Here is a 20,911-nt window from a genome sequence, read left to right as displayed (position 1 = left end):
ATATATATCAAGCTAATTGCAATAAAAAGCTACCAGGAGTGGCAGTACTAATCTCTGATAAAATAAACTTTAAGGCAAAACCCAGCATAATAGAAAAAGATGGAGATTATCTCATGAATAAAGGGACAATTGAGCAAGATGACAACCATAATAAATATCTGTGCTCCCAATGAAAGAGCTCCAAAATATATAAAGCAAACTCTAATAGATTTGAAGAAAGAAATAGATGAATCTACACTAATAGTGGGTGATTTTAATACACCACTTTCAAAAATGGATAGAACAACCAGAAAGAAACTTTCTGGAACTAAACAACACAGTCAGCCAACTGGAAATCATAGATGTGTACAGATGGAAAAATACAGTATGATAAATAAAACCCATCTAACCACTGTCCTGGTGTGGAGCTGTGGGTTAATGCATCACACTGCAAAGCTATTTGAACTGCAAGGTCAGTGGTTTAAGCTCACCTGCTGCTCCTCGGAAACTATACAGGGTCGCTGTGAGTTGGAACCGATTCGATGGCACTTAACAACAACAACAACAACCACAGTTTGACTCTGACACACATAGACTCAGAGCAAATCAGAGCTGCCACCGATTTGAGTTTTGTTTTGTTTTAATTACAGCAATAACGGTAAGTCCACAGAACAGAAGTGTGGCTTCTATGAGGAGACACTTCTGGAATAAGCTAAGAGATCGCAGGCAGGTGGAATTCTTATTCATTATCCAGCTTTTGCATACATATGAACTGATTGAAAACACCATGGCTTGTGTCAGGTACGCCTTAGTTCTCAAAGTGACAGCTCTGCTTTTCAGCACTTGACAGAGGTCTTTAAATTTATTGGGACTTGCTCTGTGGCCTTACACATACACAGTCTGTTCTGTAGAATGTTCCATGTGCACTGGAAAAACATGTGTATTGTGCTGTTCGGTTGAATGCTATGTACAAATCCATGAGGTCAAATTGATTGATTATGCTATTTAGTTCCTCTGTGCCTTTGTTGAGTTTCCTTCTGCTTGTTCTGTCCTTTTTTGAAAGTGGTATATTAAAATCTCCAACTATTGTTGAGTTTTGTATTTCCTTCAATACTATTAGCGTTTGATTAATGTATTTTGAGGCTCTTTTGTTGGGAGCATAGATATTTATTAGGTTTATGACCCCTTGTTCAATTGACCCTTTAACCATAATTTTATCAGACATAAAAATTTATTTTATCATCATTAATACTGCCATTCCTGCTCCTTTTTTATCGTAATTAGCTTGATACATTTTTTTTGTTTTCTATCCTATAGTTTTTAATCTATCATCTTTGTAAGGTGTGTCTGTGCTATTGAAGGATCCTAATTTGCTAGGATACCCATTTTGCTAGTCTCTGTCACTTGACTGGTGCCTTTAATCGATTAATGTTCAGTGTAAATATTGATATGCATTGATTGCAGTCATTTTTCTGTTTGTTTTCTGTGGTGCTGCTGGTTTCTTTGTTCTGCTTGCTTTCCTATGCTGGGTTCATTTTCTGTGTGCTTTTTCTTGTCAATTTCTTCATAGTTTTAATGTTTCCAAACTCTTCCTGGGTTTTCCATTTCTTGATTTGATGTGAAGATGTATTAAGTTTCTTTGGGTACCCTGTACTTTATTAATTACTTCTTAGTTTTAAAACAGTCTGTTTTATCCTAAATCTACCTGACCTCTTCGCCACCTGGAACTCTGTAACTATACTTTTCCCTCCCTATGCTTTGTAGTTGTCCTGTCATAGACTGACTTCCCAGATCCCCTATTTTCATTCTTACAGTTTTGTTCTACAAGTCTAATAATAATAACTAAATTTGATTTGGTACTTTCTATAGTTCAAGCACTTTCTGAGGGCCTTGTCATAGATCCTTCCAATAGCCTAAGGACATTGCATTCTCATTGTAACCAGTGTGGTGGTGGTGGTGGTGTTAAATGCCACTGAGTCAGTTCCGACTCATAGTGACCCTGTACAGGCTGTCTAAGGCTGTAAATCTTTATGGGAGAAATAGCACTGAGTAATTCAAGCCAGGTTAGTCTGATACCAAAGGCCATGGTAAGGTGATCACCATGCTTGGTGATTCTAGAATGCTGACTGTAGTTAAATAACCAAAACTCACAGATGATAAGTGGCAAAGGATTCAAACAAGCTGCTTTTAACTACACTAGTGCCTCTCTCATAAGCAAACGTTGGAGGTGGGGACACCCAGCACTCACTGTCAGGCATTCTGGTGATGGGACTCTAGGTACCAGGGGCAGAGTGGAAATGACTGTAGTGCCTGGATTCTGATGGATCTTTTTACCCTCTTTATTTCTTTTACTACTTAAAATATAACAGTACTGGTGTAACACTGTAGGATTAGGATAAGCACTGAACTGCTAACCTGCAGGTTGGCAGTTCAAACCCACCAGCCACTACACAGGATCACTATGAGTCAGAATCTACTCAACATCACTTAACAATAACACCATTCTCAGGGAAAGTATTAACAAAAGAAAAACCATCATCATCATCCTACTACCTTTGTTGCTTGTTGCCATTGAGTTGGTTCCAACTCAGGCAACCTTTTGTATAACAAAACAGAACCTTGCCTCATCCTGCACCATCCTCATGATGGTTGCTGTGTTTTGACCTCTATATCAGTTTGTCTCACTTAGCGACTCCCTTACCAACCAATCGTGATGTATTATACCACATGGATTTTTTTTTTTTTTTAACTTTTGTGAGTTGAAAGGTTTATATAGCAGATCATCAGTTTTACATTCAACAAATCATATACTTTGCTTCATTACAATCATTGCAGTCCCCCTCTGTGTACCAACAGTTAACAGTATTTCCTCTGTTCACTATAACTTTTGCATTCCTCCCTGTGTCTCCCACTACCTTCAACTTTCCTCTGCCAACCTAGCCTCCCTCATGTATATTGTTGCCCCATCACCCACGTTGAAGGAGCTCTGGTAGCGTAGTGGTTACGAATCGGGCTGTGAACCTTAAAGTCAGCAGTTTGAAACTACCAGCTGTTCCGCTGGAGAAAGATGAGACTTTCTGCTCCCGTAAAGATTTAGAGCCTCAGAAACCCTGTACAGGGTCGCTATGAGTAGGAACTGACTCCACGGCACATAACAACAACAACAACACCCATGTTGACATGTGTCTACCTTCTAAAATGTGAATAATCCACTCCCTCCTTCCCGCTATGACTGTCAAAATGTTTCTTTTATCAAGAAAACCTCTTCTTCACTTTTTACAACCATCATCTCATAATATATTTGTCCCTTTGTGATTGACTGATTTCACTCAGCATAATGTCCTCCAGGTTGCTTGTTACTCTTCAGTGTTGCATAATATTGCATTGTGTATGTGCACCAACGTTTGCTTAGCCATTCTTCTGTTGATAAACATTTAGGATGTCTCCATCTTTTTGCTAGTGTGATTAGTGTGATTAGTACATGGTAGGCATATATCTAGTCATATGACAGCTCTAATGTCTTGAGGATATGTGCCAAGTAGATGGGTTGCTTGGTTATATAGTATTTCTATTTCCAGCTTTTTGAGAAAGCGCCATACTGTTTTCCACAGTGGTTGAACTATTCTACAGTACCACCAGCAGTGTTGAATGGTACCAGTCTCTCCACACCCTGGCCAGCATTTGTTGTTTTCTGTTTTGTTTTTACCTTTGCTATTAAATGGTAGTATGAGATGTTATGTCATTGTTTTGATTTGCATCTCTCCAATGAGTAATGATCATGAGCATTTCTTCCTGTGTTAGTGAGCTGCCTGAATGTCTTCTTTGGTGAAGTGTCTGTTGATGTCCTCTGCCCATTTTGTAATTGGATTATTTGTCTTCTTGTTGAGGCGTTGAAATGCTCTGTAAATTTTGGAGAGTAGTTTGATATGTTGTTGCCTAATATTTTTGCCCAGTCTGTGGGTTCTCTTTTTTACTCTTTTGATGAAATTTTTTGATGTACTTCAGTGTCTAATTTATGGGAGGTCTCAGGCTTCTATTTTGTTTTCTTCTGTTTGTGTATTTTCAGTTATGTTTAATAGTGTATTTTTGCCCTGTATCAGTGCCCTTAATTTGTCCCTAGTTTTTCATTGATGATTTTTATACTTCTACGGTTTACATTTAGGTGTTTAATCCACATTGAGTTCGTTTTTGTATTTGGTGTAAGATATGGGTCTTGTTTTTCTGCAAATGGATTTCCAATTTTGACAGTACCATTTGTGGAAGAAACTCTCTTCCCCATTTAATGCATTTTGGCTCCTTGTGGAAGATCAACTGACTGTAGATGGATGCATTTACTTCTGGATTCTCAATTCTGTTCCATTGATCAGTTACCCAGTTGTTTTAGATACTGAGGCTGTGTAGTAGGTTTTGTGATTGGAAAGTAAGAGGCCTCCTACTTTGTTCTTTTTTATAATGCTTTGCTTATCTAGGTTCTCTTTCCTTTCCATATAAACTTAGTGATTAGTTTTTCTATTTTTTTAAAGAATGATGCTGGGATAGCATTTTATCTGTAGATTGTTTTGGGGGGTGTTGACATTTTCACATTTTTAAGTCTTCCCATCCATTGTTGTTGTTGTTAGCAACCTTATGCTCTCACCAGCTGTCTCCTGTGAGTGTCGTTAGATAATGGAAGCATGTGTGCTATACTCTGTTCACTGTTTACGGTAAGTTTACTGTCTATCATTCATCAGGTGGTATAGGAGCTGGTATTGGCTCTTGTCCGGTGGGTGGAGCTGTATCTAAGGTATGGTTGTAGCTGGGCTGTACTAGCATGGTTGTTGACTCTGTCTGGTGAGAAAGAGGAGAAGCACCCCCCTCCCCCCCCCACACACACACGAAAACAAAACAGAGTAAACAAACAAGCAGCCAACAATGAAAAGTGATAATAATAAAGGAGAAAAAATAAATAAAAACAGGGAGCAACCGAAAAAGAGAATGTAACAACTAAAAAGAGAAAAAAGACAGGAAAACCGGAGCTATAGAAGAGAAAATAAAAGGAAGAAATTTTTTATCAGTCGCTTAAAGACTATGGAGAGGAGAGTAGATGAAAAAAGAGAGTAAAGAGTAGTAAAGAAAGATCAAAAGGAATCAAGAGAAGAGGGGAAATGACAAATGTGAAGGTAGACGTTTTATAGCAAGGAGGGGAGTGATTAACTTTTCAGTCTAGGAGCGGAGGTCCCTAGGACCATCAATGGAGAAGAGCAGAGATCGGGATCCTACCCAGAGAAGCAGTGATGCCTGAAATGGAGCCAGAGATGATGACATGGAGCAATGGAGCAGCTAGAAACTTTAGATCCAGAGAGGGAGAGTGACTGTGTGCTGAAGATCTGGGGGGTAAGGGGGAAGGATTGCATGGAGGGGATTGTAACCATGGCAATGAGATGATACACGATAGAATGAATGTAAAACTAATGTTCTCCCATGTAAACTATCACATAATTCACAATCAAACATTTAAGAAAAAAAAAAAGAGAAGAGGGGAAATGAGAAACTGAAGAAAAGAAGAAAGGAAAAGCGGAGATGGAAAGGATAAAATTCAAGAGACTGAAAAGAGAAGGAGAAGAAAGCATTAACAAACAAACAAAACAAAAAACGAGGAAGCAAGATTAGAAACAATATGAGTGCAGTTGGGAGGCTCAGGCCAGCCAATGAGCTTATAAGATATGTGTGGGAGGGCTCTGTCAATGGTGTTCCTGAACCTTGGTGGAGTTCTTACAATTATAGGTGTTATCTATGTTCATGGCCTTCAATCCGAAAATAGTTCCTGGAGGCCCTTGATGGAGTTGAGGGCAGGGAAGCTGGTTATGAGAGTTTCTGCTTGACTGCTGCTGGTCTTGTGGTCAGCAGGTTCTTAGGTCTGGGGCTGAGTCCACCTGAATCCAGGCACCAAAGTGGCACACTTGGCCCCCGTGTCTCACATTGGCATGGTTCATTATACCTCACAGATCTAAATTTCCAGAGAGCAGGGTTTGCAAAGAGGGTAGCTGCACCTCTGATCACCAGAGGAGGGTGGAGGAAATGAAGGAATCTCACCTTTCCCGGCACCTGTATGAATCTGCTCTGCCAGGCCACCTTCTTTCACCAGAGCTGCTCAGGAAAGTTCAAGATGGTCTTGCTGCAAAACCAACCATTCACCAATCAGTATCCATTTCTCACCATCCCTGTTTAGCTTCTCCTCCCAGCAAGCATTCAATCCACTTTTCTAATCTTTCCACCCAAGTTCAGGGTTCCAGTATTTTCATCTGTGTCTGTTCGTTTGGTCTTTCATATCTTTGTTGTACAGGGTCCGTGTAGTATGTCTGCCTCATCTACCATCTTGCTGGAAGTCTCTGTTGTTTTTTTGTTTTTGTTTTTAATTTTTAAATTTCATCTAGTCAGACCTGTTAAGTTTGTTATTTTACTATTTTTATTCTGCTCAAAAGCTAGGCAGAAGGAATTGGAATTACAAGAGTAAATACTAGATTTGTTTCAAGGGAGACTTTGCTACTTACTGGATTCAGAATCTGAGGAAGAGGAATGAATCAGTGGGCTGTAGCCCAAAGGTCTAATCTGTGGTTGGCTGACAGGAAAAGTGGGAGAAGAGAGAGGTTTCCTTAAAGCCTCACCTCCACCCGGCTTGTTTTCTTGCAGGCTTATTTGGTCACCATGAAGCTGCTGTGCCTACACTTCCATGGCTGCTTCCTGCTGACTCTGCTCGGCTTATGGAGAACAAACCCTGAGGCTCACGCTTCATCCGAGGAGACGCCAGCCATCAGTGCTGCCTCTTTCCTGCAGGACCTCATGCATCGTTATGGTGAGGGGGACAGCCTCACTCTACAGCAGCTGAAAGCCCTACTCAACCACCTAGATGTGGGAGTGGGCCGGGAGAACATCACTCAGCCTGAACAGGAGCAGAGGAACCTTTCAAGGGTAAGGGCCCCATCTCTGCATGGCACTGCCCCAGCTTTCTTGGAGCTCACAGGGTAGCTGAGCAACTTGGTAGAAGCTTTTTGTTGGTTTTCAACTCATGGCAACCCCATGTGACAGAGTAGAACTGCCCAGTGTGGTTTTCTTGGCTGTACTCTTTCCCGGAGCAAGTCTTTCTGCCATGGAGCTGCTGAGTGGGTATGAACTACCACCCTTTCAATTAACAGTAGCACAGTTGGTTGTTGCACTACCAAGATTTCTTTGGGCAAATCTTGTTAAGACAGCAGGTAGGCCTACTTTTTTCCATCCCCTGTCTGAATCAACAAAGTCTCCTCTAGACCACTTGCATGGTGTTTTGAACATCTTAGCAAAGGACGGTAATGAAGTGGGGGTGCTCAGCCCTCCAGACTCTTCCTCAGAACTGCACCTGGATCACCTGGAACCTCTCAGAAGCTGCAGCTTTCAGAATAGTTAGCATTTCTAATACAGAGTTTACCGTTTACAAAGCACATTGAACAATATCCTCTGTGTACCTCTTAGTACTTCCAGATGCAGGTGGGATGATCTTTATTTTATAGAGAGTCCTGGACACAGTGAATTACTAGTAGGACCAAGTCTAGAACTCAGGTCTTTTGGCTCCTGATTCTGTGTTTGTTCTTCCATATCATTTTAGCTGTTCAGAATGTGAGGTTTCTGTGGCAGCCAAATATAAATCAACTAGCAGCCGCTCCGCGGGAGAAAGATGAGGCTTTCTACTCCCGTAAAGATTTACACCCTCGGAAACCCTGTACAGGGTCGCTATGGGTCGGCTCCGACTCGAAGGCACTTAACAACAACAAGTAGTCTTTACATTACCTATGTTCTCTGTGCTGAGTATTATAAGAAATAGAGCAAAATGAGTAATACCTGAGTTTACTTTTTACCAACACAGAACAAAGATGTTGTTGTTGTTGTTAAGTACCATGGAGTCGGTAGATAGCTAGTAGGGAAATGAAGTGGTAAATTTTGTGGACTGTACAGTAACTGTAAGATGCAGAAGAGGGAGTGTGAGCTGGAACAGTACCTAACTGTGCCACTAGAGGGTGCTGCATCCAGGCTCCAGTTGCTTCCAAGGTGATACTCAGAGCTGAACCCTCAGCTTTATAGGCCTAGAAACACTTTGTCTCAGCACACCGGAAGAGTGACTTTGAAAGATGGTAGCACTACAATGTTTCATAGGAATGAAAACCACTTACCTGTTGCCTCCCTAGGGTACTGGAGTGCTCATGTGCGTTGACCTACCTCTGCTTGCCCCTTGGCAGAGTTTGAATCTTTAGACTTTCTTTCTCTGTCCTCTGTCAGGGTCCCTGGGTAGCTCAAATAGTTTGTGCTTTACCACTAGCCTAAAGGTTGGTGGTTTGAACCCACCCAAGAGCACCATGGAAAAAAGGCTTGGGCAATCTAAGTCTACAAAGTTTACAAGCAAGAAAACCTTGTGGAGCACAGATCTAACACTCTTAACACATGGGTTTGCCATGTGTCGAAATCAGTGTACCTAGTTAACATCTGTCAGCATATGATCTCCACATACTGGTTTGATGGGGTGCTACAACAGTTTGCAAGGTACCCCACCCCTATGGATACCAGTATTGAATAACTCTAGAGAAGTATCTAGAATCTGCATTTTAATATAATGGCTCCCTGGGCTATGGTGATATGTAGCCAGATTTGATATCTGAATGAAGCTTTGTAGAAACCATACCATGGTCACAACAATTGGAATTTAGTTGTTCCCCAAACTTCCCAGGCCACCATTTACAGGTGGGTGCGCTGATCTTTATCTAACATTTCTTACCAGTTTATCAAAGGTTAGGGACTACTTTGCTGTCATATCTAGAGGTTAGCTTCCCAGTTCCCTAAAATTCACAAATGTGTGTTTTCTCCTTTTCCTCTTGGAAAACTGAGTCAGTTTCTGCTGAGGGGCAGGGTGTAACTTTTGGATTCTAAGAGGCTTTGTACCTTCTCCCATCCCTTCCCCACTTGGTTTCAGTGCTTCAGTTCTGGAGGCCTCTTTGCTGCCCACAACCTTACCAACCAGTCACGGATTGGGAGGAGTGAGTTCCAGGAGTTCTGCCCCACCATTCTCCAGCAGCTGGATTCCAAAGCCTGCACCTCTGAGAACCAGGAAAATGAGGAGAATGAGCAGACGGAAGAGGGGAAGCCAAGCTCCCTGGAAGGTAAACTGGGAGCAGAGGGAAGGGCCAGATCATTTGCCTCCCTTGAAAACTTAACCCAGAATCAGGTTATCCACGTCAGAAGGGAAGAATGAAAGTAACGACTGTACCTAAAAACATTTTTTTCACTCACAAAACTGGTCTAGCACATAGCCAGACTCTTGGGTGGAGTGACTAGTAACTGTTCAGAGTGTGGGACTTTTGGACCAGGCATGTGAGTGCTTTTTAAAGTCCGTTTTTCTTTTTTGGTTTTCATTAACGCATGCTGTGGGTGGCAGAGTGACAAGTCCTGGTTTTTTTGTGTTGTACTTTTAATTCTTTGTTTTGTTTTCATTTTTTAGTGTAACATGTAAGTTCCTGCAGAGTCAGCCCTTGGTCCACTTCTTCCTCCACTGCCCACTCTTCTAGCTCTGCCCCAGCCACACTGGGTTAACCCAGGTTTGTGAGTATGGGAGATTTTTAAGGTCCCCTGTTATCCTTCTAAAATCCTGTGGGACTGCTGTGTGCTCTCTGCTCTGGTTATTTAAAGCATATGGTATTTAATAGTCCACGTTGTCATCCGTCTCTCAATCTAAAAAGTAAGCTGCTTTTTGGTAGCAGCTTTGATATCTTTTTCTCAGACTTGTCCACAGCACCTAGTAGAAGATGGACCCAATAAGTATTTGCTGGAGGGCTGGTTGATCTCTGCATGCCCTCCACCATACCTGATCTGGATTGAGCACGCCCCAGCACCAGGGGTGCTCCTACCCTCAGTAATGGAGGCCCTCGTCTGTTCTTGTTCCTCCACAGTGTGGGGCTTTGGTTTCCTCAGTGTGTCCCTGATTAACCTGGCCTCTCTCCTGGGAGTTCTCGTCCTGCCCTGCACTGAGAAAGCGTTTTTCAGCCGCGTGCTCACTTACTTCATCGCCCTGTCCATTGGAACGCTGTTCTCTAACGCGCTCTTCCAGCTGATCCCTGAGGTGCAGTAGAACAGAAACACGCAAATCCTCCTCTTTTGCGTGCCCTCTTTCCCTTGAGCGTCGCAGCCGAGCCTTCCTCTGGCTGATGTTTCCCTGTATTCTAAGGCACCGACTTCCACTTGAGAAATTAATTTATCCCTCACATCATGAGACACAACTGACTTCTACTTTTGGATCTCAAGGGCCTTCTCTCACTCCTTGCTTGAGGTACTCAGGTTTGCCTCTGGCCTCTTCAGGTGGTGTCAGATGCAAGGCTCTTAGCATTTGCCCTCCCTGTTGGGAACCTCCAGCCTTCCTGCCCCCTTGCCTTAAGCCTTGTTTTAAGGGTTGGGAGGAAAGCTGTACCTCATAGATGTTCTCCATGTCCTTGGTGTACTATACCAGCCTCCCTGTTGTAACTAGAAACCCCAGCAGTGGTCAGGTGCGGCCACTAACAGATTGTTCATCTGGGATCAGGTTACCAAAATTGATGGGAGGAGATTAAGTGTCCTTAACTTAAGCGATTCCTTTTTTTTTTTTTTTTTTTTAACTAGCCATTAATTTGTGATATAAAAGTCACACACAGAATAAAGACTATGTAAAAATTTAACCAAATAAATTTTAAAATGCAAAATGAAAGAAAAGGGTGCTCAATCCTTCATACCTTGCATCTTGACCTCATTCTGATAGGTCTGACTTCCTGGTACCCTTACTTGACTGTTTGGATATATTTATCATTTTTGTTTGGAATTGTCACCGAGGAGCTATAAAAATAAGACCCAAGCTGATAGCCTACCGTCTCTGATCAGGTAGGGATGCACATACAATTTCAGCTGGGGTCATTTTATAAAGATTCCTTCCCAGCCTGTCCCAGTCATAAAACTCAAATCCAGAAATAGTAGTGGGAGGATTCCCGTGCCTTCCCTCATCCTCCACCATAATAGAAGAAAAAATTGGATTTAATATTTGTCACCTCGATGCTCTCTTAAAATTCCCAGAAATCAACTAAACACTTCTCAAGGGAGGCCTCATCTTGGGCTATTTTTTCAGCTCCAGAAATAAAGATATCATTGATTAATTTTTTAAAGACTTGAATTGAAACACCTGGTTGCCTATTTGAATGGACGTTAAATCATTGTTCCTACTCCACCTCTGTAGGAATGTCTCATCTCCTCCGCCCAGCTCTGTCCTGCCTTGGCTGGGCCTGTACTTGAAGCCCAGAGTGTGCGGCACTGGAAATCGCAAGAGGAAATGCTTTTGTGACTTGGTGATCCTGGAACTCTGTGGTTCTCTATGCTTTAGGGTCCTTCTCAAAGCAAATTGAAACCAAACACACTTGAGAAATTAATAAACTGAATTTTGTGGGAGTTGATTCTTAACTCATTTCCTACACATCTGCCCTGCACATTTGACCCTGTTGTATTTTTGCACAAACCAAACCAATGCCAGGTCCTGTCACATGTGCACAGGTGATCCAGACTGGATGTACAAAACAAACACAGCATCGTGATCAGTCGCTTTCTATGGCTCTTGCTTCCTACTGAAGCAAGCACTCAAGTCCAGTCTGTCATGGACAACCTAGTAATGGCCCTGAGTACATCTCAGGTGTGTGCCGCTCACCGCCCAGCGGGCAAGTGTGACTTGGGCCACCACAGGGACAGGAGCCACAGAGATCCAAGGCTACCTTGAGTTCCTCTTCATTTCTTCTGAACTGATTGAAGAAAATTTCATCAGACTTGAATCACTAACAAATTTTCTGTTTCTCTCTCCCTCCCTACTTGTCTCTTTCTGACTTTCCTGTTTTGTTTACTTTGTTAATATCCACCCATAATTTTCCTTATTGCCTCCCCGCCCCTTCCACAATGGGGCATCTGCCCTTCTCCCTGTCCTGGGTGGGGCTGGCCCTCCCTCACCATGGCAGTGTGGGGATACGGTCTTCTCTGTGTGACCGTCATCTCCCTCTGCTCCCTCATGGGGGCCAGCGTGGTACCCTTCATGAAGAAGACTTTTTACAAGAGGCTGCTGCTCTACTTCATAGCTCTGGCGATTGGAACCCTCTACTCCAATGCCCTCTTCCAGCTCATCCCCGAGGTATGACAAGCCAGGGCTTTGTCACACAGGAGCATGGCCTGTCTCCTGGGGGGACAGTGGGAGGACCCTCCATTTAAATGGAAGGCATAGAGAGGAGACCTGGGGGTCCTTCCGTTTTGAAAAGTGACGGTAGGCCTAGGCACAAGCTAGAAGAGGCAGCATAGTGTAGGCTGGAGAGTATAGACTACACACCAGGCAGCCTGAGTTCAAATCCCAACTTCCCCGTGTACACATTCTATGCCCTTGGGCAAGTCACTTAACCTCTCTGCACTTCTGTTTCCTCATATGTAAAATGGAAGAAATAAGAGGACCGACCTTATTGTGAGGATTGTTGTTGTTAAGTGCCGTCAGTCGGTTCTGACTCATAGCAACCCAGTATAGGGTTTCTGAGACTGTGAATCTTTGCGGGAACAGAAAACCTCATCTTTTTTCTGTGGAGCTGGTAGTGAGTTTGAACCGCCAACCTTGTGGTTCATTATCCAGTACTCATCTACAGAGCCACTGAGCTCCTTGTGAGGATTGTTGTTTTTGTTAAGTGCTGTCGAGTCGATTCCGACTCATAGCAACCCTGTATAGGGTTTCCTAGGAGTGGCTGCCAGCCTTGCTGTTCAAACCGACCTTGTGGTCCCCAGTGCATTCTCCTTTAGTGCCATATCAGGACTCCTTGTGAGGATTAAATAAGTGAAATTTTACAAAACACTTAGCACCTTTGATGCCTGTAACTGCACTTAACAACTGTATAGGGTTTCTGAGAAAACACCCTTGGAATGACTACTGGGTTTCAACCACTAACCTTGCAATTAGCAACCCAGTGCTGATCCTACAGCTACACAGTAAGACTCCTTGAGGCCTACTAAGTACTATGACAGTTGAGTGAAGAAACATAGTATACTTGATTACTCTTTGGCTCCTATTTGGAGCTTCGGACACAGAAAAGTATAAAACACATCAACAAAATCTGTAGGTGTCAATCAGACAGTTTTCCTCAGGAGTTTGGGGCAAAGGTAATCCAAATAAAATGGTCTGAGTCCACATATGTTGACCCTTTGCCCCACTGCAAAAGTCAGTGAGAGAATTCTCCACAAAACAGAAGGAACTTAGTATTTATCAAGTTGGTCATCTGCCTTTGAATTGTTTCCTCTGGTTTAATGCAATATCTCTAAACTTGCTCATTACAAAAATAGGAACCCTGATGGCACTGTGATTAAGCACTCAAATGCTAACTGAAAAGTTGGTGGTTGGAACCCTCTAGCAGCGCTATGAAAAGATTTGGCGATCCGCTCCTTTAAAGATAACAGCCTTGGAGACACTATGGGGCAGTTGTACACTGTCCTCTTGTGTTGCTTTGAGTTGGAATCAGCTGAATAACCACAGCTTTAGGCTTTTGAAGTTATAGTAAGCATGAGATGATATTTCATTGTAGGTGGTCTGACAGGCCTGAACATAGCTGTAATTGAAGCCAAAAGATGACATCACATGCTTCTTATAGAATACTTTGTATTTCCTGAAATGCTATTGTGATCAATTCTGACATCAGTAGAACAAATAATATTTTACTCATTTAACAGATAAGATGAGTCGAGACCTGCACAAGAATCTAGTTTTATAACCCCTAAAGCTGTAATTTTACACATTGCCATCCTTCGTGGCTTTTTGTAGAGAGCTCTTAGTTGCCTGTTTTCATGTATGTTAGAGTAGAACTGTGTTCCATAGAGTTTTCAATAGCTTTTTTTTTTTTTTTGTAAAGTAGATCACCAGGCCTTTCTTCCAAGGCACATCTAGATGGACTCAAACTTCCAACCTGTCAGCTAGCAGCTGAGTTCATTAACCATTTATACCACCTAGGGATTCCAGAAAACTATGGCATTGCTGTTGTTGTTAAGTGCCATAGAGTTAATTCTGATTCATAGTGACTCTATATAGGGTTTCCAAGGAATGGGGTATAATTTTGAACCACTAATCTTGTAGTTAGCAATGCAGTGCTTATCCTACAGTAAAATGATAGTCATTGTTTTTGCTAAGTGCTGTTGAGGCAGTTCTGACCCATATGGACCCATAGTGACTGGTAAGTGTGAACTGGCAACCTTTTGGTTAGCAGTCCAGTGCTTATCCTACAGTACCACACCAGGACTCCAAAACTAGTGTTATTAAGTGCTATTGAATCAGTTCTGACTCATAGCGACCCTGTGTAGGGTTTCCAAGAAACAGCTGGTAGGTTTGAACTGTCAACCTTTTGGTTCACAATCTAGTGCTTATCCAACAGTGCCATACTAGGAACTTAAAAACTATAGTACGGGTAGTAATTTCTAGAAAACTATCAACCCATAGCAACCCTGTATAGGGTTTCCAAGGAGCAGCTGGTGAGCTTGAACCACCGATCTTGCAGTTCAAACAACTTTGCAGTCTGGCACATTAACCCACAGCGCCACACCAGGACTCCTTTACTACAGTAAGGGGTAGTAATTGTATTTTGTCTACTGGAACCAAAAAGGAAAACAATTTTTAAGCAGTCTAGTACTTCAATTACTATTATCTTGATCTCTTCATGAGAAGACTGTAGTTTTTTTTCAAGTTACTTTGCCTGTCGGAAAACTGAGTGCAGGTCATTTGACAGATTCCTGAGCTACCACAACTCAGGATTTCTACTTTTGTTGTGTTTCAATGATTCTCCTCCCACCCAACCCTCTGAATAAGTTTTCATACACACACACACACAAAAAAAAAAAAAAAAAAAAAAACCACACACACAGCTAAGACATATGCAATAATATAGTCTGCTTTCTTGACTTTATGATCACTGGATGTTCTGTGGTCAGGAAGATACCGAAATTCTTACTGTTTAATTGAAGGATGCATTTCCCATTTTAGAAAATATAATTATACCATCTTCCGTTATGTTTACAGGCAGATCAGCCTGGGACACTAGAGAGATGAAAACAAACTTACCTTCTCCTTAAACATGGAATTTTATATCAGAAAGTTAGCTAGAGAGAATCTTACCAGTCTGATGATGACACATTAGAGAGACAAAGATAAGATTTTTCTGGAAAGAGAATTAGATGGAAGAGTTTGTGCAGCATGGTCTCCCCTCAACTCAAGGAAGTGGTTAAGAGGGAAGTAGCGAAGATTTTTGTTGTCTTAAACTCATTCTGTTCTCCTGGGTCCACAGGCTTTTGGTTTCAACCCTATAGAAAATTATTATGTCTCGAAGTCTGCAGTGGTGTTTGGGGGCTTTTATCTCTTCTTTTTCACAGAGAAGATCTTGAAGATGCTTCTTAAACAGAAAAATGAGGTGAGACTTCATTATTGGTCAAGGAAACTCTTCTAGGGAAAATACTCGTCTCCAAAATTGTTTTATGTTTGATAGTAGCATTACCTCAACACTGTTAAACAGTGAGTAAATATGCCATCCTGCCATCATGGATTGAAAACCACAAAAGTCTCATTTCACTTCACAAGATAAGAGCCAGTTCACTTTTTACTAAATAACAGGTTATCCTCATTGCCTTATTGTAAATTATTTCCTTGATCTATTTCTAGCTTTAGAAGAAGAGGGCAGGGCTTAATTAGGGCATTTATCATATATGTGATGAAGTCTTGACAGCAAAAAACAAAAATGAGATTGATTGTTGTAGTAGTTGTTGTTAACTGCCATCCAGTCAGGTCCAGACTCATAACAACCCCATGTACAACTGGATGAAGAGCGTCTACCTGGTCCTGCACCATCATCCCTGTGATCAGTTGTAGATTGGACTGTTGGGACCCTTAGGATTTTCATTGGTGGCTGGTTTTTGGAAATAGATCACCAGGCCTTTCTTCCTAGTCAGTCCATAAGCACCACAGAAACCTGATTTGCATCATAACAACACACAAACCCCCACTAATAAGACAGGGGGTGGCTGTGTAAAAGATACATTGGCTGGGGTTTGAACCCAGGTCTCACAGATAGAAGTGAAGATTCTATCACTACTCCCCAATCATTTTATCTTTGCGGGTGCAAAAAACCACACTTATGTCCTTCAGAGCAGCTGGTGGGTTCCAACCGCCACCGTTGTGTTCATAGTCCAGTGTTTATCCTACAGAACCACCACACTTCCCAATTATTATAGTGCAGTCCCCAAAATATATCTTTAGTACTTGGTGTGTAGTTATGTGCTAAACTGAATTAAATTAACCACTACATAGGAGGAGCTCTTGTATAGTAGCAGTGTCACCGGAATTAGGGTTTACCCTGTTAAGACAACTACTGTGAGATACATTTAACCCCAAATCCTACATTCACACTTGGCACAGCTCTGTAAGACAACTGTGGTTCCATGTGATACTGGTCTTATTTTCTTTAATGGCAGGAATGAATAAGAGTAGGAACTCTGTAAGGTTAATGGTTTTTTGAGTGCATGCTGACAACCCCCCCATCCCCACCCTGTCATCCCTCCAGCATCATGGACATAGCCATTATGCCTCTGAGACTCTTCCTTCTAAGAAGGACCAGGAAGAGGGTGTGACAGAGAAGTTGCAGAATGGGGATCTGGACCACATGATTCCTCAACACCGGGACAGCGAGTTGGATGGCAAGACCCCCGTGATGGATGAGAAAGTCATTGTGGGCTCACTCTCTGTCCAGGTCAGTAGTCTATCAGCTGCTTGCTGGGAGCCCTTGAGGGCAGTAATAGGTGACTTGATGACCTGGGCCTACCTTGAAGGTTTGTGGTTCTCCTTTTGACATGGGGTACGTTTTCCTGTAGGACCTGCAGGCTTCCCAGAGCGCATGTTACTGGCTAAAAGGTGTCCGCTACTCTGATATTGGCACTTTGGCATGGATGATCACCCTGAGCGATGGCCTCCACAATTTCATTGATGGCCTGGCCATTGGTGCCTCCTTCACCGTGTCTGTTTTCCAAGGCATCAGCACCTCAGTGGCAATCCTCTGTGAGGAATTTCCACATGAGCTGGGTAAGTGTGTATCCCCCTGTTCCACTTTGGTTACGTCAGTTTTGGTGTACATCCTTCATACAGATTATTTCTTGCTAATCTGCTCTGGTAGCGTAGTGGTTACGAATCGGGCTGCCAGCCACAAGGTCAGCAGTTCGAAACTACCAGCGGTTCCGCTGGAGAAAGATGAGGCAGTCTGCTCCCATAAAGATTTACAGCCTCGGAAACCCTGTGTAGGGTCGCTATGAGTCGGAACCGACTCCACAGCACATAACAACAACAATAATCTGTTTCCAAATGCCTGTTAAAATTAATGAACACAGTCGCCCCTGGGACTTTGGACTTAAGGTTCAATCCTGGTTTTGCTATTTTTTGGCTTGTGACTTGGTACAAATTACTTAACTTTTCTCAGTCTTAGTTTCATCACTAAAAGTTACTATTCAATGTAGTTCTGACAAAAAGAGCACCTTCTAGTTTGCCATCCATCAAAAGAGAAATTAGGCCATTGTTAATTGGTTATCTGTTTAAAAAATCCTCTGAATTATTGTTACCTGCTAGTCTGGAATTCTGGAGTCCTGGTGTGGCACTGCACTGGACTGCTAACCACATGGTTGGTAGTTCAAACGCTCCTTGGAAACCCTATACAACTCAGTTGTATTCAACCACAACAACAGTCTAGAAGTCCATGGCCACATTTCCCTATGGAGACAACTCCTGAATTTAAAATGAAGGGGACTTAGTCTTGTCACAATCTCAAATCTGTGGCTGTCTTGATTTTTTCTAACCAAGACTTTATCCGTAGTGTGTGTAGTCAGTCCTAATCAGCATCCTCTGTCTCCTATGTACTTGTATGAGTCTTCTTCCAACATCCCTTCCCGTCTTGTTTTCTCACTATAGGAGACTTTGTAATCCTGCTCAATGCTGGGATGAGTATCCAGCAAGCTCTCTTTTTCAACTTCCTTTCTGCCTGCTGTTGTTACTTGGGCCTGGCATTTGGGATCCTGGCTGGTAGTCACTTCTCTGCCAATTGGATCTTTGCACTGGCTGGAGGAATGTTCTTATATATTGCCCTGGCTGATATGGTAAGTGTTTCATAGTTCATGCCATGTAGGCAAAACTGGACCAGATAATTTGTTGGGTGGGAAATTGCTTACAGAACATTAGATTTTTTTGTTTGCTTTTGATAATAGTTTTATTGAAATGTCATTCATATACTATTTAAAGTATACAATTCAGTGGTTTTGGGAGGGACATGAGTTTTTGGCAGGTGAGAACATTACATTTTACAAGTGATATATTAGCATAGATCACCAAATATTTGTTTTTATGTCCTGATTTCTTTTTTTTTTAACCTAATATAAGCATTTTCCATCTCACATAGTCTTTGAAAACATCCTTTTCAATGACCATCTTACTTGATGATAAGATAAATCTTAATCCCAGAAATAGAATTGCTGACTCAAAAGGAATACATGGTTTTAGGGTTCTAGTATGGACTGCCAAATTGCTTTTCTGAAAGAGCTTAACCTTTTACATTTTATCCTTTTCAAAGACTGTACTGCTGTTTACATTATTAGTAGTATTTGAAAGTGTGACTGCTAACTTTGCAGTAGCTTTGAATTTGCTAGTGTAATACCTGGGCTATTCATTTTATTTTAAATAAAAATAATGAGGTTGATTATTTTCCTTGTTTCTTCCCGTGGCATGTTTACATGAATGCTTTTTTTCATATCCTTTGAAAATAGTGTTTTGGATCCGAATACTGACCAATGTAACCTTAACCCATGGACGCATTTTAGATTTTCTCCTGCCTGGCCAAGCCTGCCTCATGGTTAGGATATATTTTGCTTGAATTGGAACATTTCAGTGTTGTCACCAGCCTGACCTGGTTCCCTGTTTCCAGAAACAGGAGACCTTGACTTGCAACCATGTTCTCTCTGCTCTTACAGAGTTGCTTTAAATTTCACAATGAAAAATTTATTTTTCTCATAGTATATTAATTTTGACCAGCAACTAAACACAGCTAGGAGCCTGGGGGCTCACAGCCATAGTGTCAGGGGATACCGTGATCAATTGGCATAAATCAGTCCAGAATGTAGACGACAGTCTACATACTGCTTTGGTGAGTAGCAGCTGGGGTCAAAAAAGCTCCTGAGTGGCCATCTAAGGTACAAGTATTGGTCTCTCCTGTTGAGAAAGAAGTGTGATGAAAATTAAAGACACATGGAAACAGTCCAGTGGGCTAGTGGACCACATGAACATCAACCTCCATGACCTTGAGACCAGAAGAACGAGGTGGTACCTGGCTAACACTCCCAACTTCTGAAAGGGATCACATTCAAAGGTCCTGGATAGAGAAATGTGGAACAAAACTAAAAACTATGAAAAAGACTAGGCTTTTGCTGTTAGAATAGAGACTGGAACCCCAAGACTATGGCCCTTGGTCTCCCTTCAGATCTGGAACTAACCTTACTCTGTGGCTCAATTTTCAGCCAAAAAATAGGTCTATAAGGGGAACAGTAGAACTAGTGAATTATGCACACCTTAGAATAATCAACCATTTGGGATCAAAAGGGCAGCATTTCCCCAAGAACAAAGTTCAGATGAGTTGGGAACGAGGGAGGACTGGAAATGAGCAACACAGGGAAGAAGTGGGATGAGTGATGTTATGTTAAGAGGATTGCAGTCAATGAGATGAAACAAACTGTGTGTGAATGTGCCAAATACAAACATGATCTGCTCTGCTAACACTCACCTAGTTTCCAATAAAAAGTTTAAAAATAGACAACATGTTAAAATAATCGTTGTTGTGATGTACCGTGGAGATGGTTCCTACTCATAGTAACCCTGCCCAGGGTTTCCGAGGCTATAAATCTTTAAGGGAGCAGAAAGCCTCATCTTTCTCCCGCGGAACAGCTGGTAGTTTCAAACTGCTGACCTTGAGGTTAGCATCCCGAAATACTTTGGGCTAAATAGCAAACATTGTTAGACTCAAACACATCCAGTGCCACGCAGATCTGTAGCATTACCCAGATAAAATGGTGGTACCCACCTTGAGGAAAAGAGTAGTTGCTCTTTTCTTTAAAAGTTGTTTTGTGTGTGTGTGTGTGTGTGTGTATCACTGACTTTGTCCTGGACTTACAAGGTGAAGAAAAGATTTATAGCTCTTGTTATTATTCTTTCTCAGTTCCCTGAGATGAACGAGGTCAGCCAAGAAGATGAGAGGAAGGGCAGTGTCTTGGTCTCCTTTGCCATCCAGAACCTGGGCCTCTTGACTGGATTCACGATCATGCTGCTCCTCACCATGTATTCAGGGCAGATCCAGATTGGGTAGAGCCCTCCCAAGAGCCAGTGTGCTTAGAAGTGGGACCCTTGGCTGCCCGATCCCTGGCTTGATGACTCAGCATCTACGAAGCACCACAGAAGAGGCAGTTTTATTAAAAACTGTGACACAGACTGTATCCCTGCATTCAGATGTTCGCCATTTATTAACTGCTCAGTCGTAGGAATAAGCTGCCCTGGGTACCCAGTGTCTAGGTAGTGCCTCATCTTTTCCTGCTTTTCCCACAACAACTCTGGAACTTGAATTCAGCTTAGAAGACAAGCCTCACTTTTTTTTCTCTGGTTACCCTGCCCTCTTTCCCTTTAAACCCTTTACCATACATGCAAAAATATAGCCAGTGTTCATAACTTGGTTAGAAATACCAGGTGCAGAATCTGTAGTTTGCAGCCATGAATCTAAATATCCCATCCTGGTCCTCAAGATGGCCCATTTTGAAATGGGTGAACCTGTTTTTAACAGAGAAGGTACAA

General features: G+C 42.1%; 1 protein-coding gene across 2 annotated transcripts; it reads left to right on the top strand.

Moving 5' to 3' along the window:
• Positions 1-6,663: 6,663 nt before the first annotated feature.
• SLC39A14 (solute carrier family 39 (zinc transporter), member 14) lies at positions 6,664-20,432 on the top strand. 2 transcript variants are annotated; one of them, XM_006864395.1, is made up of 8 exons: positions 6,664-6,927; positions 8,954-9,140; positions 11,997-12,166; positions 15,336-15,458; positions 16,605-16,790; positions 16,912-17,119; positions 17,996-18,180; positions 20,286-20,432. In XM_006864395.1, exons 1-8 carry the CDS (start codon positions 6,664-6,666, stop codon positions 20,430-20,432), a joined length of 1,470 nt encoding a protein of 489 aa, XP_006864457.1. The 2 variants fall into 2 exon arrangements, with proteins under 2 accessions (XP_006864457.1, XP_006864458.1); XM_006864396.1 differs by lacking the exon at positions 11,997-12,166 and adding an exon at positions 9,927-10,096.
• The last annotated feature ends 479 nt before the right edge of the window (positions 20,433-20,911 follow it).

The sequence above is a fragment of the Chrysochloris asiatica genome, unplaced genomic scaffold (assembly GCF_000296735.1).
Source record: "Chrysochloris asiatica unplaced genomic scaffold, ChrAsi1.0 scaffold00064, whole genome shotgun sequence".
NCBI classification, from domain to species: Eukaryota; Metazoa; Chordata; class Mammalia; order Afrosoricida; family Chrysochloridae; genus Chrysochloris; species Chrysochloris asiatica.
Note: the sequence above shows the minus strand (reverse complement) of the source record. Positions and strands in the feature narration are given on the sequence as shown.

What these genes read in the sequence shown, in the direction of transcription:
- SLC39A14 (XM_006864395.1), top strand. Translation starts at nt 6,664, where the DNA reads ATGAAGCTGCTGTGCCTACACTTCCATGGCTGCTTCCTGCTGACTCTG. An exon ending in GAAGCCAAGCTCCCTGGAAG is followed by an intron (nt 9,141 to 11,996) that starts GTAAACTGGGAG and finishes TCACCATGGCAG; the next exon opens with TGTGGGGATACGGTCTTCTC. An exon ending in TCTTCCAGCTCATCCCCGAG is followed by an intron (nt 12,167 to 15,335) that starts GTATGACAAGCC and finishes CTGGGTCCACAG; the next exon opens with GCTTTTGGTTTCAACCCTAT.